Source organism: Corvus moneduloides, chromosome 4, assembly GCF_009650955.1.
Source record: "Corvus moneduloides isolate bCorMon1 chromosome 4, bCorMon1.pri, whole genome shotgun sequence".
Classification (NCBI taxonomy): domain Eukaryota; kingdom Metazoa; phylum Chordata; class Aves; order Passeriformes; family Corvidae; genus Corvus; species Corvus moneduloides.
In genome coordinates, this window is record NC_045479.1 from 27,605,234 (window position 1) to 27,624,170 (window position 18,937).

An 18,937-nucleotide genomic window follows, 5' to 3' on the forward strand; every position below is an offset into this window, starting at 1 on the left:
GCCTGGATTTAAGCTGTAAATTTTCACTGTCAGTTAAAGGCAACTACATCTGCTTTATATAAATTATAATTTTATTTGTTATTTTAAATCTATAGTGTATGACACATTATTTACTAGTAATACTGAAAAGCTCTGCACAAATATTTCATAACATTCTAAGACTGATTGATGATCACTCAACCTATCCACAAGGTGTGCATTTACTTCTTCATGGAGGAAGAAAGAAAAAGAACTTTAGTAAATGAATTTTTTAAGATATGCAAGAAAGAAAAAGGCAAAAACATGGATGCAAAAGCTAGGAACCAACAAGATTCAAGCAGTCAGATACTTGCTCTTGAAAACAAAGGTTTTGAAAAAGTGAAATTATTTAAAATGAAAAGCAAAATAATTTTTTTTTTCAAAAAGTAGTTTTAACCCTATTCTTGCTTCATTTTTTTTTGTGAAGTGACTCTTGAATCATTGTCTTCTTGAACAGACTTCTTCATAATTAATTTTGAAATTAGCTTTTTGTATGAATGAAATTTCTGTATATATTATTCACTACTAATTCAAAATGAACTTATACTGCCAGAAATACTTATATGTGACTTTCTGTAGTGGGAGGAGTTTTACTAACATTTAAAGGTATGTCAGAAACAGCATATGTTAAACTAACAAAGGATTAGTAACCCAAAAGCTGAAGGTTTTTCTGACACAGTCTGACTTTCCTCGATCTTGCCAGATTACAAAAAGCTCATGTTGGCTGGAAATGTTGAATTTGCTTTGTTCTCAGATAGTCATGAATATGATTAATTATGGTAGAGCTGTTCCAATGTTACTAATGCTGATTTTTTCTTATGGAAATTATGAAAGTTGAAGGAGAGCAGTTGTAAAAAGAGTAGATGAAAGCTTTGGAAGTATCTCTGTTTGACATCCTGATGGGTTTTACATTTGAAAGTTTTTGAAGCTCACAATTGCTAACGAAGCATCTGCTCTGCTCTGTCAGACTATCAAGACATCTTCTGGCGTTCCTTCGCCCCATGCCCCCGTGGTGGGTGTTTGTGTGAGGAGAGGATCGAAGCAGGACCTTTCTTTGCAAGAAGAATTCTAGTCTGGTGTGAGACACATCAAGCAGTACAGGAGTGGTGTGAATACTGCAAAAACTCCTACTGCAAGCCTGCATGGAGGGGATGCGTAATTAACTTTTCATAGGGTCATAGAATGGTTTGGGTTGAAATGGATTTCAAAGATCCAAAAAGCCAAAGCGGCTTTTTGTTTCAGCAGAACTTCTTCTGTGGCTTTATTAAACAAGCTCAACAATATGTCACACTTGTTCTGTAACATCCGGCAAGGGCCCTTAAAACCCAGTATCACTATCCAGGCTGAGGCTGTACCAGAATGTCTTTGATGTCTGTCTGCAAAGATTGTTTCAGAAATGGTCTCCATGATAGCAAGTTTAAACACAGTGTATTGCTCCTTGTGCTGTAAATATTATGTAAAATATTAATGGTTCATACATATTGGTTAATGGATGGTTGTGGGGGTTCTCGATCCCCACATGTCCTCCCTGGATAGGGGAGAAAGTCCTTGCCAGGAGTAAGAGACAAACAGCACTTTTGGATCTTCTCGGTCTTCAGATTGTTTATTATATCTTATCAGCAATTTACATGCCACAGACATAGCATGAAGCAGAGCAAGTACCAAAAGACAAAATGCAGGAAACTCAAGGCCCTTTTAAAGATAAATCACCCAGTTGTCACTAAGAATGTACATTATTTTGACTTCTCTACCAATGCCTCATGAACTATCTATTCACGTAGCCCTGTACTGCAGCATTTCCTAACCAATCATTCTGTGCTACCAACACTGCAGAAAATGGAGTAGGTGAAGAAGATGAAAGAGACATGAAAAACGACAGGGATCCTCCATCTTGCCTTCATCTGCTTACCATACTAATAAACCTAAAACGTTAAATTTTGCACCATGTGACAAACTATATATTGTACTACCACCTAACTCACACCCTTGTAGATTCTAATTCATCCCAAAGCCTGGGCAGCTCTCTCCATGGATGAAGGTTAAAAACAGTGTTTCCCTGGGGGGGTGGGTCCCTCAGGACAGGCAGAGAAACATTCCCTGCACTCTGGGTTCCAACAGATGGTAATGTAATAAGATATATATGTATGTATAGCAGTGTATACTCCTGCATCTTCAGATTAATATTGTCATGAGGGACAATAGATAAGATCCTAATTTTGTTCTATCTGCCCAAGAAAGAAAACCAAAAAGAATGGAAGCTGTTGCTGAATGCATTACCCAAGAAAGAAATTTAAAAAAATAAAAATTAACATATTCATTACAGAGGATTGAATCCCATAAAAATATGTGCAAAGCTTCTTCCTTTGAATAAGAGCATCCACTGCATCAATGGACCAGGGGTGCTGCAAGGTGAGTACTAGTCCTACAGAAAGGGACCTGTGTATTATTTTGGACACACATTGAGCATGAATTAACAGTCTTGTTGCCAAGAAGAAGGGATAATCTCATACTGGGGTGCAAGACACAGACACGTGAAGTAGTATTCTACTGCACTGAAGCACAACTGAAGTACCGAGCCTAATTTTGGTCTCCATGCTTTGAAGGTAATGCATACCCATGTGAAAAATTCCACAGATAACAAGAATGATCAAGAGATCTAGAAAACATAGCATCTGCTTTACATTGTCAGACAGAATTACTGTCCTCAGCACATCTCTTTACTGAATCAGCTGGTACTTTAGTCACCCCTAAAGTTTATTGTAGAAACAGAATCCATTATCTTTAAGTAATTCAACTTTTACTATGTTGGTCAAGGGTACTATTTATTATAATTGATGTTGCAGTCATGAAACAGAACAAAAACATAAAATAGATTATCCCAATAAAGCAGTAAAATTCTGGTTACATAGAGTGATTCAAAATGAGTCGGTAGGGAAGTGGACACGTTTCCTTTCACCATGGGTTTTAGTCTGGATATTTACTTGATGGCTTTAACCTCTCTTCTAGAAACATTCAGTACAAATTTCAAAGTTTGTAATTTTAGGTCTTTGAAAACTTCCTAACATATTTAATACTGAAGTTAATAAAGAGTAGGAATAGCTTACTAACAGAATAAATGTATCAATTACTTGAAATCATCACATCAAAATTGAGTTTAACCTGGTTTATAATGACAGCATTCATATGAGTTAATTCATAGTTTTTGACATGGAGACTATTAACTCAGACAGCAGAAAGAAATGAACCTCTTATTTATTGAAATTGTTGAGAAAAACTGTGTCAGCCTTGTGATTGTGTTCATGTTTAGAGTGCTTGACTAGTGTGGTCTGTTTTTTCCTCACAAATGATTTTGTGATAGATAAAGCAAAAGCCCCAAATTAGGTCAAGGTCCACTCTCTATGACAGTGAATTCCACATTAAGGTATTTCAGTAATTCGGTAGTGACCATGCTTTAGTCTTTATACATTAAACAGGAATGGTAATGAAATATTCACAGAACAGATTGAAAAGCTGGGGCACTATTTTTCTGGCCGTAATGTTCCTCAGCCCTATCACAGATATATTATACCTCTTCAGGTATAATCATTGACATAACCTCTTGTCCCTCTCTGCTAAAATATCTGGCAATCATGTTTACCATAATGGCAATGATTTTCTACACCACATTTATCCTGATAATAACAAGTGAATAATATTCTTCTGAGAAGCAAGGTATTTGTCCTCCAGATACAACCTTCTTTCTGAAGAAGTTCCCTCCTTAGGGATAGGGGCTATCCTTAGAAGAAAGTATAGAACTAGAAATCCTTTCATTTCACAAACCAAAAGACACCCATTATATCCTTTGGGAGCTGGGGGAAAGAGATTCCCTGGGAACAGCCCGCAGATGGGGGCTGACAGCTTTCACTCCCCTTCAGTGGTCACTACATGAGGCACTTGGGCTGGTTTAGCTATTTTCTAGGGCAGCCTAGCACTCAGCTCCCAGGGGCCTCCATGGGCGTGTTCCTTCCACCAGAGAGAGAGTGGCATGAGCAGCTTCCATAGAGAGCAGAGCCAGGCTGCCAGTCTCCACAGAGAAGCTGTCCTTCAGTTTACCAAAAGCTAGTGGTGCTCAAGAGCCACAGATTGGCCTACTATGCTGTATAACCACAGGGCAATGGTAGAAGACTCTGCCAGTCTGTCTCGGGGAAAATAGGGTACACAGGATCCAAATGTAAATCTCTAATATGTTTAATGATTTGGATAAAATTACCAAGAAAATAAATTATAAAAAAAAAAAAACCAAAAAAAAAAAACCCAAAAAAAAAAAAACAAAAAAACAACCAACCCCCAAAAAATTGAGAAGCTGCTGTGCCTATTAGCTGAACTGATTTCATCCTACCTTTGCATCCTTCACAAGTAAGGGCATTGTAGTGGTACCCAGAGGCTTTGTCACCGCAGACCACACAGAGCTCATCTCCTTTCACTCTTCCTGTGGAGTGACCCAGTCTAGGCCTTTTGGCTGCAGGGATATCCATTATCTCTGTCTCCCTTGTGAAAAAGGTCTCTGAGGGTAACCTCCTGAGTTCGTACATCCCAGGGGAATACCATTCCTCATGCTGCGGAGGGTAGAAGCCTAAGTTGGAGTAATAAGGTGGCGATGAGATCTGAGGCTGAACTTGGGGAAATGGCACATTGTTGTACTGTGCATAAGGTGACACATCTGCCTCTTGCACTGGAGAACTCATTGGTTCTGAAAGGACACCTGGAAAATAGCAATGCAAAACCAGTTTCTATTACTACCATGAAACTGTAATTATCAGAGAAGTTTCCACTTCTAGATGTTTATCTCAAAAACCAGGCACAAGCATAAAGATTGCATTCTCTAAACTCAGATTTGCTACACAAATACACTGCAAGAAGTTTTAAATATAATTTATTCCTTCTCAGACACTCATTTATAATTGGTGGAAACGTCCAGCACTGGCAGTTACATAAAAAAAATCTTGAAAAATATTGTACAGGTAATCGTATAATTGTTCAGTTTACAGGAAAGAGCAATCCACACCCCAGGGAAGCCAGCAGCCCAAATTAGGCCTTAAAGCAGAATGGAACAAGTCCAAACAAATGGCAAAAACCCCATGGCACTGGTGAAAGCTAAATCAAGACTCCATGTTAATTTGTATTTAATTCTGAATGAATACATCATGACAGACAAAAACTGCACTGGGGAAAAAATGACAAGGGCGAGGCTTAATTAGAAGACTAAGAAAATGAAATAAACATTCAAGAAGAGCCTGAAATAGGAAAGTGAGGTTACCAGGAAAGAACAAGAAAGATATTCCTAATGTAAGTGGTGAAATGCAACCTTCTCACCATCCAGCCTCCATTGGCCAGCCAGACCCTACAGCCTGGTCCCCAGCCCCTACAAGCCTGTGCTGTTCGGTGCAGCTGTGCAGTTCTCATAAGAAGCACCTCTCTAAGTCAGCATTAGTCACCTCTGAGCCAGCAACAGGCCTGGCAGTGGCACAAGGAGTGGCAAAATTTCCTGTCGGGAACAACATGGTATCTGGAGGTTACCTTAACCTTGCTTGTTAAATAGCATGTTTAAAATTGCAAACAACTGAACTCTCATTTCTTTTCTGTACTCCAGACACTACAACATCTAGCAGTCCCTGGATGGTGTAGCTAAAATCAAGCCCATGTCAAACAACTGAAAAGCTGAATTTGAAAGTTATTTGCAAACTATTTCTTATTTTCTGTTGGAGAGAGCCACATCTTGCTGTTTCATGAAAACACTGACTCAATTCCTTCAACAGTTCCAAGAAGAGTCTGAGAAAAATAGTGCATATTTCCAGGCAGATGACCAGTCCACTTTTATTTGAGTCAACAGCAGTATTTACAAGGAAATCATAGATTAATGTTCGTTGGTGACCATCACTTAACAGTGCTTCAGAAGAACTCCAGAAACATTTTTGCTGACACAAAATTGGTCCCAGACAAGTGTCCTTTTGCAAGGAATCAGAAACAACAAAGAAATGTCAACAATTAAGAGGAGGGAACATCCGTAATGACAAAAATAATTAAAATCTATAGTGGGGGATCTTCCCCTCTCCTTTGTCTCACTTCAGTTAGTGCCACAAACTAACCTTTTAATTACACCTACTTTTTTGCTTTCAAGGTCTCACGCTCTTGCCCTGCAGCTTTCTGCATTTCCTACTTTACCATGCTGTAGAAGCCCCGCAAGTGTTTTGGGTTTGTGTGGTTGCTCTATTATTGCCCACAGCAAGGGTTGAGGTCCCAGCTCCAGAATAATCAGCAAGATCTATGACTGGAAAAATGTGACACAAAACTGAGTGAGAATAATGGTGCCCTTTGTTACTTGTAATTAGTTTAATTATGGTTGCACTTCATTGCCCCAGAAGAGGCCAGGACACCAAGTGCCTTCTGCTACTCTGCAGAGCAGAGTAGCAGAAGGCACTCCCCAAACCCAAGGTTATGCCATTTAAACCAAGAGTATAGACATACAGAGGGCATCTGGGGACACTATGGAAGAGCCTGGAAGTGAAATTACAGCTTCATGCATCAGATGCAAACTATCACTGATACCTGCCAGCCACAGTGGTGACAAAACAAGTAAAGGGTGAGGACAACGATGAGTTGATATCCAGTATAGGTTTAATGAGTCTTTAATGGGTCTTTAGCTATATTTACCACTTGTCAGGGCCACTGCTCATGAAGACTGGTCAAGGTACTTTAGGTACAAAAGCTGGGGTTAATTGTGGGATACACATTCATTTAATCTCTCTTTGGAAAGGAATCTGTTCACCATGGAAACCTAAGTTTTCACTTGCTAGTCAGTAATTATTTAATTGAGTTTGCTAAAGGAAAGTGGGACAATCCCAAAATGAAAAAGAAGAAACTGTTGATTTTTAGCTTTCTGCCTCCACAGGAAACTCCACAAAAGCTGTGTACCAGCCTCCTGAACTTCTTGGACCTCTGAAAGAGCAAGAAGAGAAGGCAACATTCCTCCCCCAAAAAAAAATCTCAGGGCTTGTTAAAAACTCAGAGCTACTAAAGAACTGCAGCACATCCTGAGACAATAGTGGGGGTGTATTTAAACAACTGTAGAGCCATTTGGGTTACAAATATGTTTAAAAAAATCTTCCCAACCATTGTACTCCGCTTCCAGAGGAAACAAACAAAAAAAAGAGTCTGAATTAGTTAAGTTAAACACAGGAGAAAAAGCCAAACAGCCTATATAATGTCCTTTTTCCTTCTGTATCAGACTCAGATTTAAACAATTTAGCTGAACTGAGTCCATGCTCAGGTCAATGGAAAGAAAAAGGAAGAACAGACAAGGCTGAGGCAGACTGAGAGAACATGGTCTTGTTTTATGTAAAATAGACTTATAGCTAAAACTCTGGGAAGTGCTCAAGGACCAGTATGAATTTTAAAGATAATTAGGTTGCATCTATGTAGGTTTTCCCACTTTAGCTTGAAGTTTTGAGGATTTTTTGTTTGGTTTTGGTTTGGTTTGTTTTAAGTAGACCTGAGCATGATGTACCTGTAGACCTGCACATGAGAGTCTAGACCAAATAATTTCTTATCACAAAAGAAAAGTAATCTTATCTTACCAAGCGGAATGTACATAAGCTTTTCTCCAGATATATATATTGGTAGAAATCTGGGATGGACTGGTTTCATGCAGCTAAAGCATGAGTAGCCCAGTAACATCATTGAAGTTGCAGTACTATAAGCAGTGAAAGTGAAATCAAAAATGAGCTCACTGGACTACACCGACATTTTGTTTGTGTGGTCTTAAATATTTTGTAACATTTATCACTTTTTCCTTTTGAAAGCATACTTTTCAGAGTTTTAAGGAACAACTATTTAAGTACACACAAATGTTATGCTACTTATAGCTGCAGACTTTTTCAATTTGCCAATCTTATATTTTGCAAGTAAGTGTTTTTCAATGAAAACCTTTTACAAAAATAAGGAAAGCTTACTAAAAGCAAAGTGAAACCTTCACATATATGTGATTATTGTCCTACAAATATTTTTTCTACTTGCAACTTAAATTTATTAGAGAGTTTTACTTTTATTACTTTAAATTTTACACAGAATATTCTACATTAAACTTGAAAAAAATATTTGACTTGTAGAAACAAGAGATAATTTTCCTTGCAGGAATAAACTGTTTTCAGTTTGCAGAGCTAAACTGATGTCTTGTGTAAGCTAAAGGGGATTTTATGCAGAATATTAAATAAATTACAATGAGATGACATTTTAATGTAAAAGTTATTGTTCCACTCATACAAAGCTAAACAAATTCTAAGCAGGTTTAAAATATGAACCCCTGTCTCTCCTTTGTTTTTTTTGAAGGAACATAATAAAATAATGATATTCAGAATTAGGTAATTTGGAAACCATGGCATAGCCATTAACAAAATCCTGGTTTAATTCCAAACAAATTATTTGTGTATCTTTTAAAGATCCCTTGGTTTAAAAAACCTACTAGCATCCTACAATTTCAAGGAAGAGTGCAAGAAAAGATAACAAAAATATCCAAGTGAGAATAGAGCAATATCCTACCTCAGGCTGTGTTCAGTCTGACCATTTCTTGACGAAAAATACTCTCCTTAGGGTGCCTCAGTCCTGCTTTCCTTCTCTTTTTTTCTTTTATACCTCCTAAAGTCTATATATACATGAAACTTCTCAATTCTGCTTTGTCTGTGTCCTGTTAACTTCTTTACTGTGAGAACTTTCTTTAAGATTAGAAAGGAGTGACACAGACCAGAGGTTATATAGTTTACTAATTAACTTCATTACGAGAAACTTGTTTGTAAATGCCGGAAATAATGTCTGTTCCCAGTGTGGAGTTACCCGGATAAAATTGGGTTACCAGCTGAGGGGATGCCTCCAAGTAGCCTAGCCATTGTATTTTTGTACCTATTGTGGTTTAGTTACAACAAAATTTTATATCAATAAATATTTGGTAAGGCCAGGTGGTTCTGTGCAATAGATTAACCACTTCAGTATCACAGGAAGCATGTTTCTAAGCGCAGAAATGTTGCATTCTCAAAAAAAGGCCAAAGTGCTCAGACCCTACTGGACACATTTGTATGACAAGATAGAATGGTTTGGGTTAGAAGGGACCTAAAAGATGACCTAGTTCCAAACCCCCTGAAATAGGCAGGGACACCATCCTCTTGAACAGGTTGCTCAAAGCCACATCCAATCTGTCCTTCTCATTAAATTTTTTACTCACATTGTCACTCTGTTTGGTTTGGCTCTCTTCATAATTATTATGCATCCAAGATTTTCTGTTTTAATTTGTGTTGGTTTGTTTCCTTTTGATTTGGGGGTCAGTTATGAGCCTAATTATCTTCTCTGCAGGGATGATGCCAGATGTTGCATCAAATGCCAGGTGGTGCTAAAGACAAGTAGTTATTTAACATATCTTGTGATCTTGAAGCGGTTTAATCAGTTTGGACACTTGACCCTACTACCTTTTTTATTACTGTTATTTATTAAGAAAAAAAACCAAACCCCAAACCAGAAAAAAAATGCAGATTTACCTAAAAGGAGTCAACCTTTTAAGCTCCTCTTAGGCACTGTTCTATGTCTACAACAATTTTCAGTGGCATTCATAGTTCTTTCATTAAGAAGTTTCAATATATTGCTTTTTTCCCCGCTTTGTAACATGTCATTTTTTTTCTTATTTTTCCTCATCCTTTTCAATACAGCTTTTAAGAGTGTTCATTTCCCCTAAAAATTCTTTCCCAGCTAGGGACATGTACAAGGAGGGTAGCATTTCTTGTCTTGTTATATTTTAATGTCACCTTACAGGAAAACATTTTCAGGCCATCAAAAATACTTAAAATAGGTCTTCATTCAAACCAAGCATACAATAGTACTGAATTATCTTTTCAGGTTCTTAGAAATAATTCCATTTCTGATATCTGAAGTTTCACACTTAGTATCTTGCATATTAACTTCTATATAAGGTAGATACCATCTATTTATCATAGAAATGGCAGTTTGAGTCATGTATTTCAGGTGCCACACAAATATATAACCTTACACATATAAGATTTGAAGGAGAGATTTTTTTGGTGTCTGAAAATTCATTCAGTCCCTTGTGATAAAAGACAAGTGAAGACCATTGAGAGAAATAAGCTAATGGGAATATAGGTATTTAACAATGGATTGTCTCTAATATGAAAAAATTTCAAAGGCAATTGAAAGATGTTATCAAACACCTTTTTGCAACAGTCCTGCTGAATTGCCAAGCCTTAGAGCAAGGCTTGTCACAGTGCTCTGCTAATGAGCCTCAGCATGTTCTACGTCACAGCTTGTGTCCAGCCAATTTGGGGCAAAGTGGAGGAGCTCAGATCAGTCTAGGTTTGTCATGGTAGACATGTCCACAGAATAAATTCATGGCTCCAAGGTGAACTACAAAGCTTCCAAAGATTTTAAAGGAGATTTCAGTCCTAAATTACAGAGGTTAAAAAAGGAAGGTTGATAGGTGTGCCACTTTCTCTTAGGTCAGGATATGAAACTGGCCCAGTCTTCACACAGCTGGCCCTGCTCAGTACAATGGGACTTGTGAAATGAAAACAGGATTTGACTGAGGAAGGGAAGAATCTCAACAGGACAGGTCTTATGGAGACCCACACATTTCTGGGATTTCTTGTTACCAAGAGTCCCTTTCCCTCACTGGGAAAACCAGAGCTGCAAGAAAGATAAAGTTGATTTTGTGTGCAGATACTATAGAGGTTGTGTCATTTTATATATTTGGTTTTGGCTACTTCTTCAAAGATATATTTCCTGTAAAGAGATCTAGGATATTTCTAAATCACCTGAGTAGGGAGCTGGAAAAAGAAAAGCAGTTTTTCAGGAAGAGAGGGTGGAAGAGAAGCACCCTCACTTTTACTAGGCTAAAGATCCTTCCTCATTTGCATTTTGAGGCCCTTTTCCCAGGGACTCATAACTGCAGAAGTGAAAATCCATAGTTAAAACACACTAACTCCAAAGACATACAGAGATACTTTACCTTAGACATACGCTCTTCAAAGAGCAGCATGAAATTTTCAGCTACAGAAAGGTGAAAACCGTTTTTCTGAAACCTGCTGCAACTAGAAGCCTTGAGGCTAAGTATGTAGAAGTGCCTTGGAATCACCATGGTGGTGAGGCACAAGCAACTCAGAATTGACAACATTTCTTTTGAAATACCTGAACCTGGAGCTAATGTTTGGAGATGCAATTAGATTTGTTTTTGAAGAACACTCTCCCTGTAGACTGAATAAAGCATAATGAAAAGAAAATATATTTCCAGGGATTTTTTACAGAAGGTGAGTGTGCATCTTTGAATAAAGGAGACTGGTTTGTATAAAGGCTAATGCTTGTAAGCCAGCAATTTTTAACTTGTGAGTTACAATGTATGAGAAGACCTAAAAGAAACGTGCATTATAAGGACCATCTAAAAGAAAAGCTTTCTTCCTGTTTTCTGGGGTTCAGAAGTCACTTCCTGCCAAAACTGAATGTGAAAAAAATGCAAGTAATTTACAAAGATAAAAAACTGAGAGACAAAACCATTTCCTACAAGTGTTTTGGAGAGATAGAGTCATATTTTCACAATGAGTAAGTTTCCCTGTGGACTCAGTTGCATATTATTTCTGATAGGCTTTTTTCCAGCTATAAAAGCAAAAAAGACACCACATTAGAGTGACACCCCACAAAAAAAAAGTCAGGTTAAGTGAAACACAGCAGGAGAGCTAGGTTTTCTTTCTAATGGGACCCCTGATTCAACTCCTTAATACATTATTTCTTTCTGTTACAGAAATGTCAGTTTGAATTAAATCTCCATTGTGCTGAGCTCTGAACACCTATAATGAGAGACACAATCCCTCTTCCGAAAGCTTCACAATTTGTAAGTAAGATTACCCTGTGGAGGGCAAGTATTTTACATTAACATTCTTCCTTGTGTTTTCAAAATACCTTATCATTACTCCTTAAAATAATTAAACAATTAAATAAAAAATAGATATTGGGTCAAATTTCTTGACAAAAATCTGAAGTAGCTCGGATAGGCAGGGGTTTTAAAAGATGACTGGATATCATATTTGGCACCCTAGATTTGAACATCATTCTCCTCTCTGTATATCATGGCCTGACATTGGAATTAAGAGGTAGCAAAGAAGTTGTTTAGCTGTTAGCATATTATTTTTTAACAACTCCAAAACATTTCTCCCACCAAACCCCAAAACAAAGAGAGATAAAAACCAGTAACACACAATAATGGAGTGGGTTCTGCTTATCATTAGTGATCATGCTTTAGTTTAGCTGTATGGAGCCAGGACACTGGAAGCGGTCTGACTTTTAGAGATGTTCCTGACTTCTAGGAGCTCTGCAGCTGGAGCAGCTCTGGGTGTCAGAGTCCTTCCTGCCATGCCCCAGGCACTACTCTTGCTCCAGACAGATGAAACTGGAATATGTTCAGTTTTTCCAGCACTCAAAAAGGCAGAATTCTGGTGTTATTTGGACTGTAAACTTCTGAGGTGTTGCAGCATTTTGTGGGGGTTTGTATTATGTGTGCATCCCTCAATGTGCCATAACTTAATGAAGGACCCACTCTGCTGTGATGTATTATCCTCTTTTTTTCCCCTTAGCAGTACATATATCAGAAAAGATAAGCTTACCCATGCTTATAAAATATTGACCAAGAATTTTTCACTCATTAACAAACTCATGCTTAGCCTTGAAAAATTCAGTGGAACTGGAGCAAGGAGGATCTTCCAGCCTGCTTTATAAACTTTCTTGTGTACTGAAGTTAATAGGTTAAGTTTTTAACGGTGTTTTAATTTAGGTGAAATTATTTTCATAAATTTGCATAATATGGCAATGCAAATACATTGCACTGTAATTTTATTACAGATTTACTGGAAATATATCTGCTCAGCTTGATTTAAGTGACTCACATGAAGGTAACATCCAGCCTACATACAAAAGTCTGTCTTTGCCAAATGGTCTCTAGTACTAGAAGAGTGTCACGAAAACAACCCATAGGTTCTGCTAAGAGCAGTGATGAAAGCAATGGTGTGCAAGATTACATTAACACCACAGATGTATTGTTTGTTATTCCTTTCACAAGTGTTGAAGATTCAAGAAGGTTGCACATTTCAGCCACCTGTCCTTGATTTGAAATTTCAGTGCATTTCCCCTAGGTTTTCTGAGTAAAGGGACAGCTTACTATTTCAACCTAATTTGGTGACTTACCAAACAAATGAGGACCTTCAGCAAGAGGAAATCCATCAGCTGTGGCTAGCTGATGATGTCCTATTAAATTCATTTCAGATCCCATTTATTCTTCAGTTCAGGAGGAATATGCTGATTAAAAAGGAGGTTGAAAAGAGACCCTGAAAAATATGAAGCAAAAAGAGTATTTAGAACAAGATAACTAACTTTTGTGTACCTAGTGTAAGGCAGGATGCAGGAGGCTAGTTCAATATTGCTGTAAACAAACATTAATCTTGAAGTTACAATACCTAATTCGGCCTTTAAATAAAATGCTACATCCAGCCTGTTGGGTTTTTCCTTGATGTGGCATATTTTATTTACCCTCTTTCTGTTCATTTTAAATTAATGGAGGTTTATGCCCAAATTTATTCAAATATTCAGAGTGAGCACTGGGCCTGACCTCCTGAGGGCATGCTGCCCAGCCCTCCTTCCATGCAATACAATTGTTTGCATTATTTTTCACCACCCTTTCATCATGTCATTGCTTCACTTACTGAAAAGTGCGAAGTTTATGGTTAGATCAGCAGAGACACAGACAGGAAACTTGAGTTTAATTTCCAGGGACCCAGCTCTTTATCTTGCCTTCAGTGATTACTGAACAAGAGGGAATGGTGGCAAACGCAGAAAGCCAAGCCTGGCTCTGTAACCAGGGCTCGCCCATCCGCTCTCTCGGTGGTCTCAAGCAGCCACACAACTCTCACCTGGGGGAGGCTGGGAGAGGTTGGGAAAAGGGGCTCCCTTGCCCAGGCCCATGTGGGGTGGAGTGGAGCCAACTCCAGATTGCGTTTGAGGCAGGACCAACAGGGGAATACAGAGTTCCAAGGAGAGGTTCTCAGGGCTTCTACAGACACCAAGAGGATTCTGCATAAAGTCGACAGCAATCTGTTTTCCTTTGCTTCATAGTCTTAATTCCTTTATTTGGTTTTATTACCGTGGGACTGTCCCTGGGACTACATTTCCACTTACTGAATACATTTGAGAGTTACAGCCTAGTCTGCTTCCCAGTGAGATCTCAGCATGTTTCTTGAGCAGAAATGAAGTCATCTGACAAAAACGTGAATGCTGCAGGAGGCCACAATGCTGAGCAGACTGAGAAGTAGCTTGTGAAAGTGGCAAGCACACTCTGTAATTGTATGTCGTAAGGATTCATTAAATTCTTTCTTAACATAAACAGAGGCCCTCTAATTAGACAGATGCATTTTAAATGTCTGCCCACAGATAATTTAAACAGTTTACTTAGAAATGTCAAAAGCTACTTGTATCGCAGACCAGATAGGGTTCTTGTGGCAAATAACATGTAAACACAGTGTCTCAAATCTAGCACAGAAACATAGTTTTGCAACAGCAGAAAAACTCCATGTATCTTGGATGGGGTTTGGCAATCAGCCCAGCCACCCCACTAGGTCCACATTTACTTCCAACCATTTTACTGCCTTGCTGCCTCAGTTGCCAGGGAAGTTATCTGCCGAAATCAAGAGGTGGGGCTACCCACATAGCTCTAAGGTCTTAAAATTCCTGACAGACAGTTTTCTCATGAAATACCCGTGACAAGCTCTAGGGATGCAATTCCTCCTACAGTGCATTACAAGTGTTCTGGAAGGAGACAGCAGCACAGTCAGGACTGCCAATATATAGTCAGACTTTCAGTGCATAACTTCTTAGCTTCTAAGGTTTATATTCTGGCATCCTTCTAGTTTGTGATGCAAATAAAGAGGGAAGCAGCAGGCTATGTTTTAAATGCTTGTAAAGTGCCTGTGTTTTTTACAGCCTCTTTGATATGTCTATAAACTACTTTCTTGCTTCATTGAGGCCATTCCCTTTTTTAACATATATATAATGCCCCTCTTTAACCTCAAGATGGACTCCTTAGAATCTATTATTCTTTGCATACACACACAAAGAGACCCAACCCTCATGTTATTAATACTGCCTTGTTTATAGTAAGAATCTTGAGGACATATTTGTAAGAATCTGTGCTTTTGTAGGATGTTACAGGTTTTGTAACTTTAAGCCTTCTGCCACGTAAATTTTGGTCTGGATGGATTCAGTTCAAGCCAAATGTTCATGATAATTTTAAAGTTCCCAGAATTTTAATACTTCATTTCATTTAATATATCCAGCTGATGTAGACCATTTACTAGATTTCATGAAAGAGATTACTCCTATCTTCTTGGGATTTCTTCAAGGCACAAGATTACCATAAAAAAAGGCTGGATATATATTTTCCATTGCATGTAGCTTTGCTACTGTAAATTTCACTGGACACCAAACTCTTCATTAAATACTTATTAATGTTTGGCTTTGATTTTCTCCTGAGTCCAGTCTGCTGTGATCTATCTAACCTATATTAGATTTACCCACATAATTAATTTTACGTGTATTTAAAAGCAACAGATGCTGATTTCTAGCTGTAACACCTACACTAGGTACACAGTACAGAGAATTTAAGCTACACATTGTTCAGCTCTGGGAAATAATATAGGTCTATATATTGGGCTGATACTCCATTCTGAGGTGTAACAACAAAAAAGAGCATCTGATATGTAAAAGCTGAAATAAAGGCAATAGAAGCACAGGAAATCAATATTGCTCTCCAAAATAAGATGCCTACAAGAGAAAAGAAGAGGCATGTGACAAATTAGAAAGCTTCTTTTTCCAAATAATTTTTTTAGTTAACTTTTTAAATAAACCTATTTACCCTACCACCTTTGGAGATTATCTTCATAGGCCAAAATATATAGCAAAGAAAAACAGAGATCAGTATGTATAAAGTAAAATATGTGCCAAACTGATTGAGAGTATTGTCTTCAATTACGTGTCAAGAGCTCTGAATTACATAAAATTTTATTACATTTTAACATACTTTAGAACTGTCAATCTATGTGTGTTTACACATTCTATGTTTGACTAAGAAAATTTACATGTATATTATTATTTATGGGGCTTGTTTTTCCACTGTATGGGTGCATATACATGTTTATTCAGATTTCTTATGGGAAAATGTGTTCATTGAGGTATACAAATATGTATGTATACACAACTGGGCTTACCACTTAACTCTAGGTTTCAGATTTATTGTGGGCTCTTACCTGTGCACTACCTCTGACCTTGCTATGGTCAGTAGTAAAGCTCTCCCTGGCTTCTGTGTAAGCAAAGCCAAGTCTCTTAGTGAAATAATTAAAGTTAAATCAACTGAGATCACTGAAAACAAAAGCATCATGGCCCCACACTTTCAAGTAATGTAAAAATACGTTTCATCACCAGAAAAGCTCCATGACAGTCTAATTGTAATTTACCTTCAGAAGAATGATTGAATCTATTTCAATTACTCAGCAAAGGAAGATCTATCAAAGCTCTTACAAAATTTTCACGAATATTAGTGAAGTACATTTCCTTCCACCTTTCCCATAATATTTTACTATTCTTCATACATCTGACTGCCTACTGCTCAAAGAGAAATTTCAGTAACATCATTAATCTATGGCCCAATCCAAACGTTGTTAACATCAATGGGAAGATAGATTCCCATCTCATTCACAGGCTTTTGATGTGCCTCATGCCTTTTGTAGAATATTTAATGCAGTGCCTCAGTTATTTGAGAAGCTATTTATATTTGCTTACCTGTTTGTTTTAAAATGTATCAAGAGAGACCTGAAAGCATTAGGGAGATTTATTCGCTCTATTTCCAGCCCTTTGCTCTCAGGTCATTTTGGCAGAGAACAGCACTACAGGCAAACTGCACAGCAACCTGATGCAAAAATGCAAGCAACCATAGGAGCAAGTTTGAGAACCAGAGCAGGACTAGTGTTACTAGTGTTTATTTGAAAAGTTTCTGTTTAGATTTTCTCAATATGGCATTTAAAAATCAGAGCAGGAAAGAGACACCGACACAGAAAAAAAAAATTCTTGCTTAATTCTGTAGGCAAATCCGGGTGTCTGAGTCCCATGTAGAACTGAAAAACTCTATGAAAGCATCAATGGCATTTCTGTAAGCAGGTAAGTAACTGCAAAAAGTGGGGCCACTTCTGACTGTCCCTGGATTACCTCCTAAACACCATTTCTGTGCGTCTTTCTTTCTCCAGCATCTCTTTCATGTCTCACCTGATAAAACTGCAAGCCCTCCATTCCTAACTTGTTTTGGACTGCCATTTAGACTAGTGGACATTCCAATTTAATTCCCAGTCTCTAGGTTCTCTGTAACACAAGCAATAGCCATAAAAATAACAAAAAGCAAAATGTATTCCGCCACAATTACAGTTTTCTGAAGATAAATGAGTAGCAGAACACTCAGAATAGAATTACATTTTCTTAAAAACTAGCAATGGATTCAAATGGTAATCACTTGAAATTTGAAACCCCTTTTGCTCTTCCTAGTTATGTGAAATATGTGCTAAAGTCTTCAACTTTGGAAGACACACTTGGAATCTGTACGCAGAACTGTCAAATAAAAATCTACATGAAACAAATATAATTTTCCCTTTCTGGATTGCTCTCAGCTCTCCCATTAATCACATTGATAACATTTTCTGTTTCTAAAGGATAAAAAAACCAACGAATACAATTTTAGAGCTAATGCACACAATTAACTAGATAGTGCTGTTGCAAGAAAGTCTCATTATCGAGCTTACGCCTTCTGTTCCAGTGACACACAGAGCCAGCTTTCTAAAGACAATTTCAACATGACCTTATTTTCCACCTTACCATTTTCCCAAGGGGAATTCCTACTGTTGAGACAGTTTTGTGGATGAAATGACTTCTTACATTATTCTTCACTTTAATTTTTTTTTTCTGATCAAAAATCCAATAACATCCACTAAATAATTCAGGTGATAAAATTACTTCTATGCTACATAACAGCAAGAACTATCAGTTTAAGGAATTATTACTTACTGTTTTTTTCTGGAAGACTGCAGATGGCAGGATGTAAGACAGTTCTGTGCTCAGTTCAGTATCCTAATGATTCTCACATAGGAACATTTTTGTTTTGTTTTGCTTTCATGTTTAGCAAAAGCCTGTAGTGATAACACAATGAATCAAAGCTTGCGTTTGTTGGCTCAGTGCCCTAATGGACAAGGATTACTCATTAACAATTCTTTCTTTGCGAAACTCTCCAAACATGGGCTGTATTAAAATGTTGTGAATTCCAACTTGACCAGCAGCACAGAGACTTGAGATGCTTGTTAATACTCTGGTCGGGTGCAGAGGGGAAGTTAACTCAAACAGTGGGGTGATAGCACCTTGTTGCTCATCATAACCCTTTCCTTGCACATGTACATTTTTATGACATTCTCAGCCTCCTTGTCTTTCCCACCCAAAGAGCCCAGGTGTTATTCCGAGACATAAACTTGATTTCTAAGTCTTTCTGTTGTTTTTTACCCTTTCTAGTGAGACTGAGCATTACACTGAGTACTGAAGAAAGATAGGCTATAAATTACAGCATCACAGGGACATGAGGACATTAAAGTTTAATTCCTGTATCTGCAAGAATCTCTAAAAAACTGCACCATTTTGATTTGGGCTCATCGCGTAGAGCTTTAGACAAGAAACTGAGGCCCCTAATTTTAAATCTGTTAGATTCATGCACTAGTTGTGCACAAGGGGAAGAAATTGGTACCTGTAGATTGAAAACCACATCCTT

The 18,937-nt window shown here is 37.8% G+C and overlaps 1 protein-coding gene across 3 annotated transcripts in view; it reads right to left on the reverse strand.

The window, feature by feature from the left end:
* NR1H4 (nuclear receptor subfamily 1 group H member 4) overlaps window positions 1–18,323 on the reverse strand; it is a 37,383-nt gene extending 19,060 nt beyond the window's left edge. Inside the window, exons 1-4 of one of the 3 annotated variants that reach the window (XM_032107357.1) lie at window positions 18,190–18,323; window positions 17,401–17,493; window positions 13,279–13,418; window positions 4,397–4,759 (exon numbers count right to left, since the gene is read on the reverse strand). In XM_032107357.1, coding sequence (XP_031963248.1) covers window positions 4,397–4,759; window positions 13,279–13,363 — 448 coding nt within the window. In that variant the 5' untranslated portion in view covers window positions 13,364–13,418; window positions 17,401–17,493; window positions 18,190–18,323. The remainder of the gene's footprint in view (window positions 1–4,396; window positions 4,760–13,278; window positions 13,419–17,400; window positions 17,494–18,189) is intronic. The other 2 variants (XM_032107356.1, XM_032107358.1) reach the window with 2 other exon arrangements.
* Between the last annotated feature and the right edge of the window lie 614 nt (window positions 18,324–18,937).